The sequence below is a fragment of the Cygnus olor genome, chromosome 1 (assembly GCF_009769625.2).
Source record: "Cygnus olor isolate bCygOlo1 chromosome 1, bCygOlo1.pri.v2, whole genome shotgun sequence".
Lineage (NCBI taxonomy): Eukaryota > Metazoa > Chordata > Aves > Anseriformes > Anatidae > Cygnus > Cygnus olor.
The window spans coordinates 95305247-95322143 of record NC_049169.1 but is presented as its reverse complement, the minus strand read 5'-3'; the positions used below and the strand labels follow the sequence as shown (position 1 = coordinate 95322143).

Genomic DNA, 16897 nt, shown 5'->3' with positions numbered 1-16897 from the left:
GGGCCAATGGCTGCGCGGGAGGGGCGGGGCTAGGCGTGACGTAGCGGCACCTGGCGTAAAGGGGCAGCGCTTTTCCCGCGCGGGTCATTCATTGATGGCGCGGCCCCACAGGCGCAATGGGGGCATGGTGGGGTCGGGGGGGGGGACCTCGCCCTGCGCACTGGGGGCACCTCCCCCATTGACACAGGGAGGAGACGTGTCCAGCACAAACCCAGCTCGTTGCCTGCAGAGCTCAGTGCTGCTGGGCAAACAGCCCCCCAAAATATGGGGTACCTCCTACAGGAGCACAGCCCCCCAAAACAGGGGGTACCCCCACAACGCGGGGGTACCCCCTACAGGAGCGCAGAGCCAGCGTGCTGCTTCTAGAAAGCTTTATTCCGTGCGGCTGCGGAGCCGCCATAGAAAAGAGTCCGGAGGGGACGGGTGCAGTCCCTGCCCCACAAGTCCTTGAGCACGTGTCTCCTTGGGGTTGAGGGCTGGGGCAGGCATTAGCTGTCGGGCTTGCTGCTCTGGGTCTTGTTCAGGTGATCAAAGCTTCTCTGGAGCATGGAGAGGGAGAGCTTCAGCTGGGGAAATAAATAGTGAATTAATCAATCTGCTGGTAAGGGCCATCAGGAAAATCTTGTTCCCCTCCCTTCTCTTCTTAGAGGGATTCCATCCCATTTCCTGCTTCCTTTCTCTATAAAGGGTCACTGTACTCTGCTTTCTTAACAGCTATACTCTATGCAGTTCATCATACTGTACTGTCAGTAATTATAAAGCTAATAATTACTAACATCACAATATGATAAAGTCTTAACACCCCGCTATACAATAGCGCAGAGAAGTTTCCCCACTCATTTTCAGTCATTGTTGATGTTCATGGTAAATACTTGACAGAAAATGGCAGCAAGGCATAATCAGTCTTTTTTTTTTTTTTTCATTTTTAGTACCCAGCCCTTCCAGTGCATTTTGATGCACAAGACGCAATTAGGTTGCTGACAACCCTCAGAAAACACAAGGTGAAAGGACACTGATGAGGCGTGACTTCCCCACAAAAGTGTTACTTGGGATGGGAGAGGTGGCTGAGTTCTCACTCCACCTTTTAAAAGTTTTCACACTGCACGCATTCAAAAAGGCAGTTTAACACTTCAGCGTTCACAATTGTTTGGGTAGGAGGCAAAGAAACTGAAGAAAGAATGGAAACCAGGAAATTAAATTTCTACAGTGAAGTCTCCAGCACTTGGAAGCATCTCAAGTTGTGCCCAAAACAGTTAACAAATTAATAGCAGCTTTTTGTGCAGAGACACCTCTAAACAGGGAATATCAAAACTGGCTTTTTTCTACCCTCCTTTAGTGCGTGGGAGAGCACAGAGCAAACTGCTGATGGATAGAGCTACATGTGAACTCCCCCACAGCTTTCCTAATCTAATAATTTCTTCTGTCACATTTTAAGATTTAATAAAGAGCTTAAAATCAGAACATTCATAGGTTATAAGTAGAAACTGCTGTATGAATTCACTGTCCTTCACTTGCTGAGTTGTAATTTCAGCCTAGGGGTTTAGCAGCCCTCGACTTCAGGACCAGAGATTGGGTGGCCCATTAAGTGAAGCTCTCACCAACATCTAGATGGGTAGAGGGGAGCAAAAGCCTAGATAAACCTGCCTGAAGAAACCCTGCGGTGAGGTAAGCAAATACTTAGTTATGTTTTGAGTCGTCTCAGAAAAGAGGATCTGTTTTGAGTTACTCCAATCTTTGCTTTGTCACGATTCAGAAATCCATCAACAGATCTCATCAATAAAAGGTACTTGACAGGTTTAAGAAAATTGATATGACCATTTAATTCTAGCCCAAAGAAAAATCCATCAGAAACATGAGCACTGCCTTTGTACCAAATTCAAGCCTAGGACAAAACTGAGGCCAAGCAGAAATGAAACTTTAGTTAGCACCAGAAAACATTTAAAAAAAAAGGTTATCCTGGCATAAGGGAGAAAACTTGAGTTGTTGAAAAACAAGAGTATCACCAGGAAAGACTGGCGGACTTACCTGCTCAAGCATTTCAATTGAATCTCTTAGTACTCCCTTCACATGTTTAACCTGTTCCTTATCATATTGAGGGATCTCCTCTTTTGATACCATTTCTGGGGATATGCTGAAAGAGATCGAGATGACATCAGAAACACAAAACAAGCACCTCCCTGTGCCTATCCACCAAAAAGTGATTACCACCATTGCTAAGGACATCCTTTTCCAAAAGCCACATAAAAAGGTGTCTGTAGTTCAATTCTGCTTCCTGTTGACTTGAAGGTACTGCCTTAGACCTTTGTAGTGGCAGTCACCAAGAACAAATGTGCTCACGTTATGTCAACAATTTAAGTTCTCACAGTTAAGATCACAGAATCATAGAATAACCGAGTTGGAAGGGACCCACAAGGATCATTGAGTCCAACTCCTGGGTCCCCAAAGGGCAAGATGGTAAGATCTTTCTTATGAAGAAAGTTACCCTAAATCAGTTCTGAGATCTTCACCGTGGGAGGTCACCACACCGCCTCCATACTCAAGATCAGGTTATCATTTGTAACTTGTTTACCTATAACACATCGATGAGAGGGAGCAATACTTGAGCCTCTTAAAGAGATCTGAATATGAAAGGCACCTAACACATAAGTTTGAGGGGGAGAAGGAATTTTGCAAGAGATGCACAGAGATGGAAGCTAAAAAGCTAAGTGAATCTTTAACATGTTTGAGATCATGCTGGTTCACACAGGATGAAGTGAATACTTCAGTTCTGTGATCAGCGCTACAATATTCACAGCAGATGAGTCACAGCAGGGTGATAAATGCAAGCTAAGGTTAACACTTCCCCAAAAAACAGCTTGTCAAAGGAGAAATTTATTACTGCAAAATGCAGTCAGACATGTCACCGGATATCAGCATAGACCACAGAAGAGCAACAAGCCCTAACAGCTTTTGAAAATGTACCACCAGGTTTCATTGTTTGAAATCTATTTCTTTAAATCAGATTCTGTCATAGGCTGAGGAAGAACAAAAGCAAAGACTGTATTCAACTTACTTCAAAGAGTTTTCTTCCTGAAGCTGGACATGATAGAGAGACTGAGCTGCGTGCTCTATCTTTGACAGTTTGAGAAACAGCGTTATGTTCAACAAAACCAACAGCAGCAAACTGCAGAGAGAACAGAACAAAATTAAGTCAGACAGGCTTTGCCATTACTGTTAGAATGCTATAGAAGTGAGACTTGGGCTACAAACATCTAGGAAAAGTGAATGCTTCTGGGGCCAAAGGGCATGGGGCAGTGCTATACTGAAAAGAAAGATTTACCCAAACAATTCTTAGCAGTTAGCTTTAAGCTGTGCAATAGCAACCTACATGAAGCGACAGCAGTGCCTCCTCTGGAGCTGTCAAAATGGGAATGAGTTAAGTTCTGGAATTTTTTTGTAGGATCAGATATAGGTAAACCTACAAACAGACTAGTTTGTCAAAGCAGCATTTTCATTCTCTCTGTCACTTCTTAAGTCAATCCATTTCCCCTTCTACCCAAGTTTCTATATTCACATTCAAAAAAGGTTAGGATTTATCCTGCTACATGCAATGTTAATGTGCAAGTGAGGTAGGTACAGGCAGATACAGATAAACACCAAGCTGAGATTGAGTTAAACCATGTTTTAATGCAAGCGAGTACTTACAAGACACTCATTACTACAATGATGGTGGTGGTCCTATTTACAGGATCTCTTTTCCTTCCTAGAGGGCATGGAAGAGGAGGAGGTTAAGAAGTCCTGAAGAACACCCCTAACAGACACGTGTCAGTGCCCAGCACCGCACACACAGAACTGCTCAACATCTTCTGAGGAAAGTAACAGATCACACAGGTACACAAGATTCTCTCCAGAATTGACTTAATGCACCCAGTCATTTCCGCAGTCATCTCAGACAAGTCAGCTAGACAGCCAGGCTCTTCCCTCAGGAGGATTCCCCCCATTCCAGTACGCTGCAGAGAACACAGCTCTAGGACATCACATTAAGCCTGGACAGCCTGAGGACGCTGCAGCCCATGCATTACCACCACTCATTCAGCACGCACGCTGCTAGTCCCGTATTAGCAGAGATGGTCTGCAACATTGCTCTTTTCTGCTTGTTCTCCTGACCAAATGAGACTTCCTGCCAACAAATGCTAAATCAAATTCCCCTTTAACTTGTCCCATCTGAGTCCAAGTCTGTCATACTCAGTGGCAGTAAAACTATAAAAAATGCTTCAGTAACATAGAAGTTACAAAAACAGATAGAAAATGGACTCCAACATTACCAACAAAATCAAGTATGAGGTGATAAGGCCAAGCAGTGAGTGACAGTTAATCATCTCACAACTCAGATGTGCAGTTTGAAGAAAAAGCAAAGCAAATTTTCAGCAACTTGGCAAAAAAATCAGATTACATTTGTTTCTGATCCCATCTCATTTTCAATCCTACACACGTACTGTGCAGCATTTTAGGATTTTATTTTAATTTTTCAAAAACGGAAGGTAGGATTAGGTTTGATTTCATCATGTGTTCCCCATAATAGTGACTACACATGTTCCTAACTGATTTTACGCAAGGCTGAACACACTAAAGCATTTGCTATCACACCAATCAGATGAAAACAAGAGCAATATACACACAAGTGTTACTCTGGCACTACTGTAAGAGTTAAACTTTCTTAGACACACCTTGTGGAAAATAATGGGTATAAAAATGTGGATACAAGAACTCCTACCTATTATGCCGCCCTGGGACTCCAGCCCCATGTCACCAGAGGAGTGCTGGGAGGAGCGTTTGGGAAGCGATTCTGCCAGACTCCGGTGTAAAGTGCGTCGTCTTCGTCTCAAGGCAACTAATTTTCCAGTATCTTCTATGGATTGGTTAATTGCATATTCCTCCATTAGCAGATCTGATTCTGCAGTAAAAAAAATAAGGTTCCTGAACTTTAAAGAAAGCCAAAAAGCCAAGCACTGAAGACTTAAATTGCAAACAAGATATGGAGGGTGGTGGTGAGAAGATTAAGTACATCTTCTAGTAAATGAACTTAAGTCAGGTAATTGACAAACTATGTCTTAACCTATACTAGTCATCATCTTTGCTATATGGCACGTTGTGCACTTGTCAGATCTGATGAACACTCAGGCTATGCAGGATTGTTTATTGTGTTAGACTGTAGTTAGGAGGAACGCTTCCAGACACTGTTAGACCGAGATTAGGAATTGCGTTAGACTGAGCCAGCACACGGCTGGCCAGGCTGTTAACAGCTGTAGCCAGGGTACCTGCCAAGTGCCGCTGCTTCTCTTCTCATACTCACAATCAAGGAAATACTCGTGTTAGAGACAGGCATATGCAGTTGAGAGGAAAAGCTTTTCTCCTGCTTCCTTCAGAAAGCAATTGCTGACAAGGTATGTAAGAGCTTTTGGAAGGCATTATGCTGCCAGGCGTCTTTTACACCCCCAGAACTGACAGATGTATTGATAACGAGATCCCTTTGGTTGATACCTTCTTTTCAAACCATTCTTTAAGGAATCAAGTTTGACACACATGAAAACATGCATAGGGAAGGTAGCCTTACTCTACCAAAGGGAAGAAAATGCCTCACCAAGTTGTTTGAAGTTCTCCTGTATTCCTCCCCAGGTGTTCTTCTCGATTACAGACTTTACCAGGCCCCAAGGCTGCTTTTTGTACTTTACTTCTGCAGAAACCCTAAGAAACAGAACACAACAGTGAAGAAAAAGAAGCATTCTGCTAGGTAGCACAGTGATAGCAGAAATCTCTTACCAGAGGCAAGCCCCTAGCTTATATCCATAACCTGAAATACCAACTGGAACTGCCCTGGCTTTCCACCTGAGCAGCACTTACACTGAAGCGAGGCAAGAGACGGACACAGGCAAAAGACAACACATCAAGCTAAAAGCCTCAGGAGATTCAAATGTCCAAATCAAAATGAGTTCAAAATGTTTCCAATGAAGTGTGTTTTCTTTTCAGACTCAGAGCAGTGGGGTGTTTCTCTCCTGCAAACTGCTCTGACTTGAACAAACATTTAAAATAACCTTACAAATAGAAGTTCTGCTTTTTACTCCGTATGCACACATGATATACTACATGGGCACAACAGCAGCAGCAGGTGAAATTCATTACCGTGCATCCACTACTCAGATCCTACCCTGAGGAGACAGAAATTAAACTCACTCTCTGTGAGCACGACAGAGGAAGAGAGACATTCCTGCCTTGCGTCTCCCAGGTTAAGCTAGGCAATAATGCTTCCGGAATGGGAAGGTACTGGAACAGAACCCTGCAGAGGGCTTGTTCGGACAGCCCAGTGAATCTTAAAGCTCTTCATAAAGATGAAGGACAAAAGGATAGCTCATGACCTTTACTCAAATCCATAACGCTGACCTTACTGGAATACATGCTTGCCCAGCTTTTTCAAGTAATCATTCCAAGAAACGTATGCCCACCGAGTCCCTACTCTAACAAAAAAAATCTTTCAATTACTTCCTGAGCTCTTTTAAACAGTATAATATAAAGCCAGTTGTAGCATCAGCATGCACTTTGTTCTATACATTCATCCTCTTTACACTGTATTCAAACCCTGGCTTTTGCACTTATCTTAGCGTTGTCATGCACCTCAAAAAAAACAAATAGAGCCCTCAAATAGGAAGGATGACTCACTCAAAGTCATCCAGAACAGTTGTTCAAGGACCCTTTTCCCTCCCAGAAGAGGAGGGAGTCTTCAGCACTTTTATAGCCTAAGATAAACCAGAAGAAAATCCAGGCTTGCTTACCTTACCTGTATTCTGATAAAGTTTGAGATAAAAGGAATTACTAAGGACAACATTAAAAAAAGTTACCAAGAGTTACATAGTCACACAAATGCAGCCAACAAGGAACTTGATCACTTCAGACATTTTCAAATGGGAGAGGGAAGTGCCTTAAGACACCCCCACCTACCTAAAGTCTAATAATGAAGTCTAAAAATGATTTGCTCAAGTACCCCCACTGCAATGACGGGTATGCTTCCTTCATCTTCCTATGAAACTACCCTCCTCTGCAGGCCCTTATGCAAGGATACCTCAGAAGCTTTGTCACAAAACATCTGTCATAGTTCCAATCCATCTCACTTGTACAACTGCACTGAAAACCCAATGCTGATCAGAACCCAGTCCACAGCCTTGGAGATGAGCTCTGTATCTTGTAACATCAGCGTAAGACTTCATTTCTCACCAAATTAATCATATCCGAATACAGCATACATACGACAGGAGATAGAACAAGCTTATTTTTCAGAAGAGATCCCCAGCTTCAAGAGAAACAGAGCATTCTTTACGCTGCAGGCAGATCTTTTGATAAGCAGATTTCAGCAGCCTGCAACAGAGATGCCTCCGAGTCCTCGGCTCCCGCTGCGCATCGCTCAGGCTCACCGTAATCGACATTTGTGACTGGACGTGCGGCTGATGCAGTATCGGTTCACAGTGTAGAAGTAATCGTGGTAGGGGACATCATGGGTCAGTACTTCAGCATCCACCTGATAAGACTGACCTTTCTGGCTCTGCTTATGCAGGATCTATGATGAAAAAACAGAAAGGAGTAAGTGTATTCATGGTGTTTGATTTTTTTTCCCCCTTCAGCCCCAATTCTTTAGGTTAGGCCAACCAATTCCAAGTGAAGTGGAGTAGGGAGAAAGCCCGAACAACCATGAGAGAAGTCAGTTAAGAATGTCAAGTATAGTCAGGGTGGAGAAGAGATGACACCCCCAGCTAAAGCCAGTACAAGCAGAAGTAGTACACCACCCCCCTTCTCCACTGACACAGCAAGTACCGAATGCAAGACTGCCCACTGACGCATGACCACAGTTCTTTGAGAATGAGCTATGAGACCTTTCCCTAACCTGAACCACAGAAGGGTTAAGGTTGGAAGAGACCTCTGGAGGTCATCTGGTCCAACCACCCTGCTCAAAAGCAGGGCCACCTAGAACAGGCTGCCCTAGACCATGTCCAGGCAGCTTTTGAAGATCTCCAAGGAAGACTCCACAACCTCTTCAGGCAGACTGTTCTAGTGCTCCGTCACCCTCACAATAAAAAAAGTGTTTCCTGATGTTCAGAAGAAACACCTCTTGTGCCTGCTGCCTCTTGTCCTACCACCACTGAAAAGAGCCTGGCTCCATCCTCTTTCCACCCTCCCATCAGGTATTTATATACACATCAAGAGGATCCCCACCCCAAGCCTTCTCTTCTCCAGGCTGAAGAGTCCCAGCCCTCTCGGCCTTTCCTCATAGGAGAGATGCTCCTGCCCTTCATCTTTGTGGCCCTTCACTGAACTCTCTCCAAAAACGCCATTCCTCTCTTGTACTGGGGAGCCCAGAACTGGACACTGAAAGCAGATTACTGCATCTTTTCTGACCACCCCCCAGTTCATACACGAGGTCAATGCTACTCCCCACAGTCTGTGGGAGAACCTCACAGCCACGTGTAAAGGCCGATGAAGTCAGAGAAGCTTTCTGCATTTGCTCATTAATGGTGAAAGGGGCAGAAAGATACCCTTCAAGATGCTATATTTAAACTGCAGATCCACATTCAGCTCACTGAACTCTAATCCACGGTCAGATCTCTGACAAGACTGTAGAGCTCACCCCTTCCTTGCTTTAAAGGGCACCGAACAGACACACGTGCAGACAGTACCTGCTTTTCAGTTGCAGTTGTGAACTTCCCACAGAGAGGATTGTTAATTGTTACAGTGTACGTCAAAGTCCTCAGCTGATTGCCATTGGAATCTCTATTCCAAGGGGTCGATACAGCATCTAGATGACAAATTATACAAAATCTCACATGCAGATCATATGAAAGGCATCATCTCTGCCCCTTTGTATCTTAAAGCGCAATTTTAGAACAGCAATGGGGGGAGAGACAAAACTGTTTCCAAGTGGTTGTGTGCTTTTTGCATGAAAAGGGAATTTTAGTTCACTGAATGAGCAAAGGTAAGGCAGTAAGTAGCTGAACCTAAGTCTACTGAAAGAGACTTGGGGACGCAGAGAAGATTAAGCAAATAAATGAAAATATACCATTTCCTATCTGCTTAAAGTTGAAAGGATTCATCTCGCATTATCAAATTGCTTTTGCCACTTTGCCTTCCAAGCTAACACTGAATAAATATTTCCCTTTTCAGCTTAGTTTTCTTACCTTATGATCTCAATGAATAAAGTTTACTCATCCAGAAAATTAAAGCCTGAGAGCATCATTTAGGAGGATGCAGCAATTTCATCTATGCGCCAACTGTACAGACTTCACTATTTCTGGGACACAATGGAATTGGAAATACCTCACAGAATGCAACAATTTAGGCATTAAGGTGCAGTTTTGTTGTGCATTGAAATGAGGTTCTTACTCAGAAATATGACTGATCTACAGAAACAGGCTAGCTCTTAATAGTGTATTTTATAGCAGAACTTGAGAGCTTCAAAATCCTTTTAAAGCAAGGAGAAACCTAAAATTCAAACTCGGCCCTATTTATCATTTCTCAGAGGTTGAAGTTTTCGGGGTAAGTTGCAACACAGACAGAAGGAAGAAGAGTACATTACCTACTATACTCCTGGAATTGAGAAACCTCTGCATGAAGTGAGAATTGGTGAAGAGGATTTCAAACATCTTGTCTGCAGTGATGTGGAAAACCCTGTTTATAAAAAGTCTCCCATAGAGATCATTCTCAGAGACAGTCTCCTTCACTGCTAAGGAAAGGCAGAGAGATTGGGTTAAAAAAATAAAAGGACTATTATAAAGGTTTGTTTTTTTTTTTTTAATAGTACTAAGCTTTATTATATCATATCCTTCCCAAGCTTGCATCAGCAATTGTTTCTTACTCTCAGAAACTCAGAATTGATAGCAGCGCATTAATCTGTAGTAAGGTGGTCTTTGGGAGCTGGGAACAAAGTCCAGAGGTGGTTTTTTAGCCCATCTCTCACTATTTCATTGGATAAGTCGATAAATCAACATTACAAGATCGCACTGCTTGAGTTTTGCCTTCAGAATTCTACTGATCCTACAGGACACACTGGAGAAGACAGAGTCAGCACAATCCTCATTTAATGTGTGCCTATTATATGACATGTTCATAGCAAGCAGGACAGCGAGAGCATACTAGTTTTCTTTTTCACTTGTGGCTAGTACCAGAATTCTGCTTCTAACATCTGTACTGCTGGTACTGTCCACACTGAGACCAGGCGCAGACCTTTCCTCAAACTGTTCCTACCTCCATACCTATTGCAAGGAGAATGCAAGGAGTACTCTGCTCCATTTTGCAGCCCTGCAAAGCACAACCAGGATGCTTTATCATCCTCCCTATGTCAAACCACCAACAAGCACCCCAAAGGTGTTCTGTTATCACAGCACTGAGCTTTATTTCTGCTGCTTGTTGGCTGCTGGCATGAGTCAGCTTTGTGGCTGTTACAGCCACTCTCTCAATAGATAAGGGACAGAATCATAATCCTGGACGGACAGCCGTTTCCTGTGCCAACCCCAACTCTGTCTGCTCATGCTTTAGAAACAAGCCCATTCTAGGCTATTACCAAAAAAAAAGTACAAAAATCCTAAAAACCCAACCCCACACACCAAAACCAGGCAAAACACCTGAAAACAAAGCTTGTGGAAGCAAGACAGAAGTCAGGATGCCTAACTTTTCAACTGATATAAATGAATTCTCAGAGCTATCAAAGGTCATTGCCAGCAACCAAAGCAAAGGTAGCTTGAATATCATGCTACAGTTCACAAACTGCCTGCAGGCGAAGGTTACAGCACTTAAAACATGATTTCATAGCAGTCAGTACTGATAAATGTAAGCGTAGCAACTAACCATAACAGAAGTCTGCAGTGAAACCCAGTTCTGACGCTGAGCGGCCTTCTCCTCCAGCACTGCTTCCAGCCTGTTAGAAGTCCCCACTACACACATACGCGTCTCCAAAAAAGTTTTGACCTAAGCAGACTTCAATACATGACCCCAAAGTGAAGCGTAAGTGACATCTTTATGCTTGCCCAAGAGATGGCCTTCCTGTGCTACGTTCTGCTTATACGATTGCAAGGTGGGACAGAAAGCCAGCATGTATTTTGCGAGGCATATTTAACCAACCAACATGCAGTCATTATTTGCTAGAATACAGACTCGGCTGTGTTGAAACATTCTGCAGGAAGCTAGAAATTCAGGTTGGGTTTTCAGCTTACGTTCACTGTATTTCCTCTCAGAGCTGAGCCTAGTTCCACCAAAACTCAGTGAACTGTGAGTGACCTCAGCTAACAAGGCCTCAATGCCGCAGACCTCATCTCAAAACGCACTCCCCACTTCCCCTCTTTTGCTAAGAGAGGGAGGGGAAGCTTTAGGTGTTCTGATGCTGACATCCCCTTTGACTACTGGACATCAACCAGCTTGTATGGAGCCAGGCAGCAGATAATTCAAAGCTCATGCATTATTACTTTAAGGTCTGGACCTTGCTACTGGAATATTTTACTCTTCAAACATGAAGTCTCTCCTCCTTGTACCAAGGCTCAAGTTCAACAGCAAGAGCATCCATGGATCTATAGTGTTTTAATTTATAGACAATTTCCTGTTAGCTGATTTGCCTACACTTTTTCTATCTAGTTATAGCTCTATAAGGAGTAGTCAGTGAGCTGCCAAGTGCATGAAAGCATCTATTGAGAAGTGTTTTTAGTTACAGTCTCTCAGCTCTTGAAAAAATTGGTGTTATCGCAAGAGTATTTTCAGAAAACCCAAGCTGAAACTAGGCTGATTATATCAGGCTAATCAGCTACTTTAGATACTCCTGTTTAAACAGCTATTTTATCTGAAATGTTTCCAGGCTGTCTGAAAGAGGCCTGGAAAACACATGTATGAAAGCCTCTGAATTCCACACCTGCAGGAGCCAGTCACTGCATATACCAAGAGCTTGACAAGCTTTAAGTCACTTCCATCTGGGCTTCTCAGGGTTTATCTGCAGGAATCCCACGTGAAGCAGTGAGCACCAACAGCAGAATAGCAAGAATAAGTGTAGAGATTACACACTCGCAGTTTGGACAGAACAAAGCTTGAAACACTTGTCTTTGTTACAAATATACCTATCTGTCTACTCTTTTTTTGGTTTAATTAAGAGGTAGGTAGGCTTACCTGTATGAGTTATTACAATTCAAGAGCAACATGGAGCATTTTCTACCTAGAACTAGCTTAGAAATACTGTTTATGAAAAAATGTTTTTATTCCCATGCAGATAGCAGTCTAACTCCTTAACTCTTAAGGCTGTTCTAACCCCTTAGCAGTATGTAATTATCAGCTGCTAACTCGCTCAGCCTGAAAACATTTATAGATGAATTGGAGTAACTGTCTGATAAGAGAACATGAAATCACTCTGACTTTAGGTTAGGATCCCTAAGGACCCAAAAATCCCAAGCAAACATTACTGTGAGTGCCCTGGTTCTGCAAGAAGACACCAAGTCTGCTCCCTCCCCCACTGCTGCCTTGCACTTCGTAAGGTCATTTTCATCACTGTATGGCAAGCTGTGAAATACTGTTTGCATATAATACCATTAGGCACCAGTGATTGCAGAGGTTTGAAACCATTTGCAGTGCAAGACAAAAAAAACTGGAGGGGGTGCAGAGGAGGCAAAGAGATACTGTTCCTCCAATTCCTGTTAACGACCAGCAGCTTGTGAAGCTAAACACATACCACAAGCAAAAAAAAGGTAAACAAGTAAGAACAGAGGCTATCAAACAGGTTTCTAAGACAGCTGATTCTTCCACTCCACAGAGCTGGGAGAGGATGAGGAGATAAATGTATGTACAGAACTCATGGCGCTGTTTGGGATTTCTATGTCACTGGGGATGGAGGGGGAAAAGAACTGCACGCTGTAAATAATGCACACGTCAGAGACTTAAAACAGATGCACCTGAAATCAAGTCGTTAAAACTAATTCCTAGAGGGAATATGTTCCAGCCACCATCTATTTAAAGACCGCATCAGCAATAGTAACCATTATCAAAGAACTCTCCTATACTTTAAAAGGCTAAGTACCAAGTTACCTTGGGGGAAGTACTGAAAAATACTGTGACAGTGCTATCTTTTTCCTGATCACAAGAAAAGCTTAAGCCTTTTAGATAATTCACAACAGATATTCCTTCAAATCCCAAAGCAACAGATTATTGGCAGCCATACATTTAACAGAGTATGCGCTTTAAATATTGTGATTATGTCAGCAAGGCAACAGGGCTAAGGGATGCTCTTCTGTACATGCACCGTATATCCAGAATTTCACCTCTTGAAAAAAAAAAAAGCAGGCTGAACTCGTTTCAACCCCTCCACATCCTATATCCCTATCGGCAAAAAAAGCCACACCACCACTGTACCCACCTCACAGCATTTGAGTACAAGCAGTTATGCTCTCCTGCAAACCACACATTTAGGGTGGTTATTAATGCACACAGAAACACCACAGTAAGTCAAATTATGCAAGGAGATCAGGAATTACAAGGTCCCCATACACAGTAAAGCTTTCTAACAGTGTTTTCCAATACCCTACTTCTCCCTTCTTTCTTTGAGGCATTTCATGCTGCTGAGTATTACAGTTGCATACAGAAACCGTACATCCACCACAGTCAGTCCTTTGAGGAAACTCAGAATCTGATGCTTCTATATTGGGAGCACATTCTGTACTTGAGCTAAAATTTGTTTTCTGAAATTTATCATTGAGACTGCAGATATTAACTTCTATCTCAGCCAAGAGTTTGTCACGGCCCAAGATTTATACTCCAGTTTATGAAACCAAACTAAAATACCAAGACACAGGTCATTGAGCCAGTGGTGTGTGGTGAGAGACCCCCCCCTCCCCCAGTTTGCAATGTGAAAATCATGAAGGACAAGGAGTTGCCAAGGCTCTGACATTCCAGCTTTTGGTGTCAGGTGAACATGAAGTTGGAGAACAAGTCTTGAGCTTGCCCCCTCACCTTATTTGCCAGAACACCTCCGTGGGCAGCCTGAGCATGAGCCAGAGGACACAAGAGAGACTAATTGCATGGGTAACCCTTTGCTGCGTGGGAAAGCTAATTTCATATGAATGAAGGAGTTCACCTTGTAAGAGTGTGGGGCAACTGCAATAGAAAACAGACAGAAACAGAAGAAAAGAATTCTAAGCATGAGGAGAGTAATCTGTGAGAAAAGATTAACGTTGTGGGACTAGAAAATCCTGCTCCGAATAAAAGAGACTCATCTTGGGGGAGGGAGGAGAAATAGGAAGAGCAGCATGAATTCAGTCCTCTTTTAAAGGGACATCTCCAGTTTAATATGCTTTGTTTGCTGAATATCACCAGCACAGGGATGACAGCTGGTATTTGCCTTTATCATTTAGGCAAACAGGCCTATTTTCAACCCATTTCATTGGATACCTTCACCATCTAAAAATCCATGGGTATCCAAAATATCTAAAACTTTCTTCTGCTTTAAGAGATTGAGTCAACAATGTGTAAAAGCTTGTTCAATGCATAGGGGCATAACCAGCAACATGTTCAAATATGTAGACTCCCAAAAATGATACAGCTTGACATCCATCAAGCTGAATCCCAACACCAGCAAACAGAAGCAGTGCTGGGGAGCAAAGAGAAAGGTAACTGAAATATAAAGTATATCCTCAGGCAAAGATCACACCTTGCAGATGGCCAGATCAATCCACAACTTTGAAAGCTTTCCGCACTCCAGTGATCCCAACTTAACAGCATCTGCACGCACCTTCGATTGCCAATTCTGACTGAAAAGATGATACACAAAGTCTCTCAGCCAGATTAAGAACCGGCCTCAAATTGATCTGTTCTATTCCTGACAACAGGCAATGAAAGCAAGTTCTCTCTTTGCATATGAAAGAAAAATAGCGGTGTGTTCAGAAGTAGCTGCCCGGTTGAGGTTTTCTGTCCTTCACTTGCATGCCACTAGAGACTTTGAAACCAATTCAGGTTGTGTGTGCTTTGTTTTAAAGGTGTTCACAGAGCCCAAGATGGGGATATTCAACAGAACATCCACCACAGCTTCCGTGAAATGTTTGTGAAACTATGGGTTTTTGCACAGAAGAGCTCCCCACGATATGGGAAGAGCTCATATTAGAGGGGGAACTTGTCAAGAGCCTCTGTGGGACCAAAGAACAAGCACCCAGTGAAATTTGCACATATGTTACTGCCATCCGGTCTGGGTGCAAGGCATGCTCTGGGCCTTACTCTCTGCCCAGGACATAGCAAAAACAGTCATACCAAAACCACTATGAAACACACAGCCACACTTTTCTCTCCTAGGACAAAAAGAGGAAAGGAAGCATGCAATTGCCAAGTTACAAGTGCTACGTTGCTGTGGTATCCAAGCTCCTGCTAGCCTGGTACTAGATAATGAGGTATAAATGAAGAGGATGATGTGTTGGGATCCATTAAGATACTAGCTTTGTTGGTATGCAATGAAAATATGGTGTGATCTACTCTAAGATGTATTTAAGGTTGTTCATCTTCAGACAAGATTCAGAATATGCAGTACACACTCCTGAAAGCTGGGAAGTTGTCTTGTCTGGACTTTCAACAAGTTCTTCGCCATCAGTAACACTGAAGCCCCTATGCATCAAGAAAGAAATGCAAGGGGGTGGGAGGGGGGTAATTAAAAGAACAGCCTGAAGTGTTTCCCCTCAGTTCCCAACAAGTGAAAACAAATGAAAAAACATCTGAAATACCTATGAGAACATGGAAAGTGAACACCACGTTGTCAAGAATTTTTTTCTAGTTTAAGATTTTTTCCAGAAACTAAGATATAAAGGTGTTTTTGCTGCAACTCTGGGGAACGAACAAGTAAACAAATTTCACAAAATCAGGAAGTTTTCTAACTTACTCCACCAGGTGAGAAGGATCAAAAGAGTACAATAGTAGGGTTGTCTTACTGCTTCTGACTGTTAAAAGATTTACCTTCTTCACTGTCTGAGGCACTGCTCTTCTCTGGAAGATTTTCATTCTCATTCAGATCCAAGGACTTTTCTAAAGATCTGCTCCTGACTAGCTTAACAGATTTTCTTTCTGAAGATGGAAGGGGGCTCTTCTTTATTTGCGTCTCAGTCGGGGACTCTTCTACCTGAAACAATCAATAGGAAAAAAAAATTATCAGTAAACACACAACATTTTTAAAAAGTTACTTGCAAAGAAAAAAAATTCAGAAAGGAAGCCACAAATTCCACCTGCTCAGTTACCCCACAGTCAAGTATTAATTTCCTCCCTTGTTCCCCTATACCAGCAAGCCTCCTTTCTTCTTTATCTCAGACTTCACTTTGCCCTAGTAGCAAGGGACAAACTTATCTGGTCCATCTTACCAAGAGCTGCCTAAAAGGCGCAGTTTGTTCCCTACCCAGTCCCTTCGCATCCACCTGCATACCTTGGTCCCCTTCCCTGTATCCATGCTAGCTTTTATAAATTCATTAACTTAATATGATTGTTTACTTTTTATTGGTCAGGTTGTTTTTTTTTTTTTTTTTTTTTTTGGCAATTTAGGAAGGGGTCCAACAATCCTTCGGGGAAGCACAATGAAGTAGACAGGACCTCCCTTCTTCACCACGATTAGATCATCATAATTAGGTATCTGAAGAGTGTGTTCTTACTTTGTAGGGCTCCAGTACCCTTTGATAAACGGAAAATTTAAAATAGTGTCTAGAGCCATCCTACCTATCAAATGTTTTTTCTCCAAAACAAAGGAATGGAATACCATTTGCCATCTGTAATACACAAGCAGAGCATCCCCCACAGCACCAGTCACTGAATCAATGCAGCTCTGAACCCTTAACTATAGCGACTGGGGGCTAAGCCTACCAAAACGCATCATTGAGCACTTCAAGAA

At 42.8% G+C, this 16897-nt stretch overlaps 1 protein-coding gene across 6 annotated transcripts in view; it reads right to left on the bottom strand.

Annotated features, from left to right (window-relative positions):
* Nucleotides 1–357: 357 nt before the first annotated feature.
* Nucleotides 358–16897, bottom strand: part of GRAMD1C (GRAM domain containing 1C) — a 49353-nt gene continuing 32813 nt past the window's right edge. For 5 of the 6 annotated variants that reach the window (XM_040570700.1, XM_040570705.1, XM_040570704.1 and 2 more), the window contains 10 exons: nt 15979–16141; nt 9596–9742; nt 8700–8818; nt 7443–7585; nt 5621–5724; nt 4754–4933; nt 3685–3742; nt 3053–3163; nt 2026–2131; nt 358–566 (listed from right to left, as the gene is read on the bottom strand). In XM_040570700.1, the coding sequence (XP_040426634.1) occupies nt 489–566; nt 2026–2131; nt 3053–3163; nt 3685–3742; nt 4754–4933; nt 5621–5724; nt 7443–7585; nt 8700–8818; nt 9596–9742; nt 15979–16141 (1209 nt within the window). In that variant the 3' untranslated portion in view covers nt 358–488. The remainder of the gene's footprint in view (nt 567–2025; nt 2132–3052; nt 3164–3684; nt 3743–4753; nt 4934–5620; nt 5725–7442; nt 7586–8699; nt 8819–9595; nt 9743–15978; nt 16142–16897) is intronic. The other variant, XM_040570702.1, reaches the window with a different exon arrangement.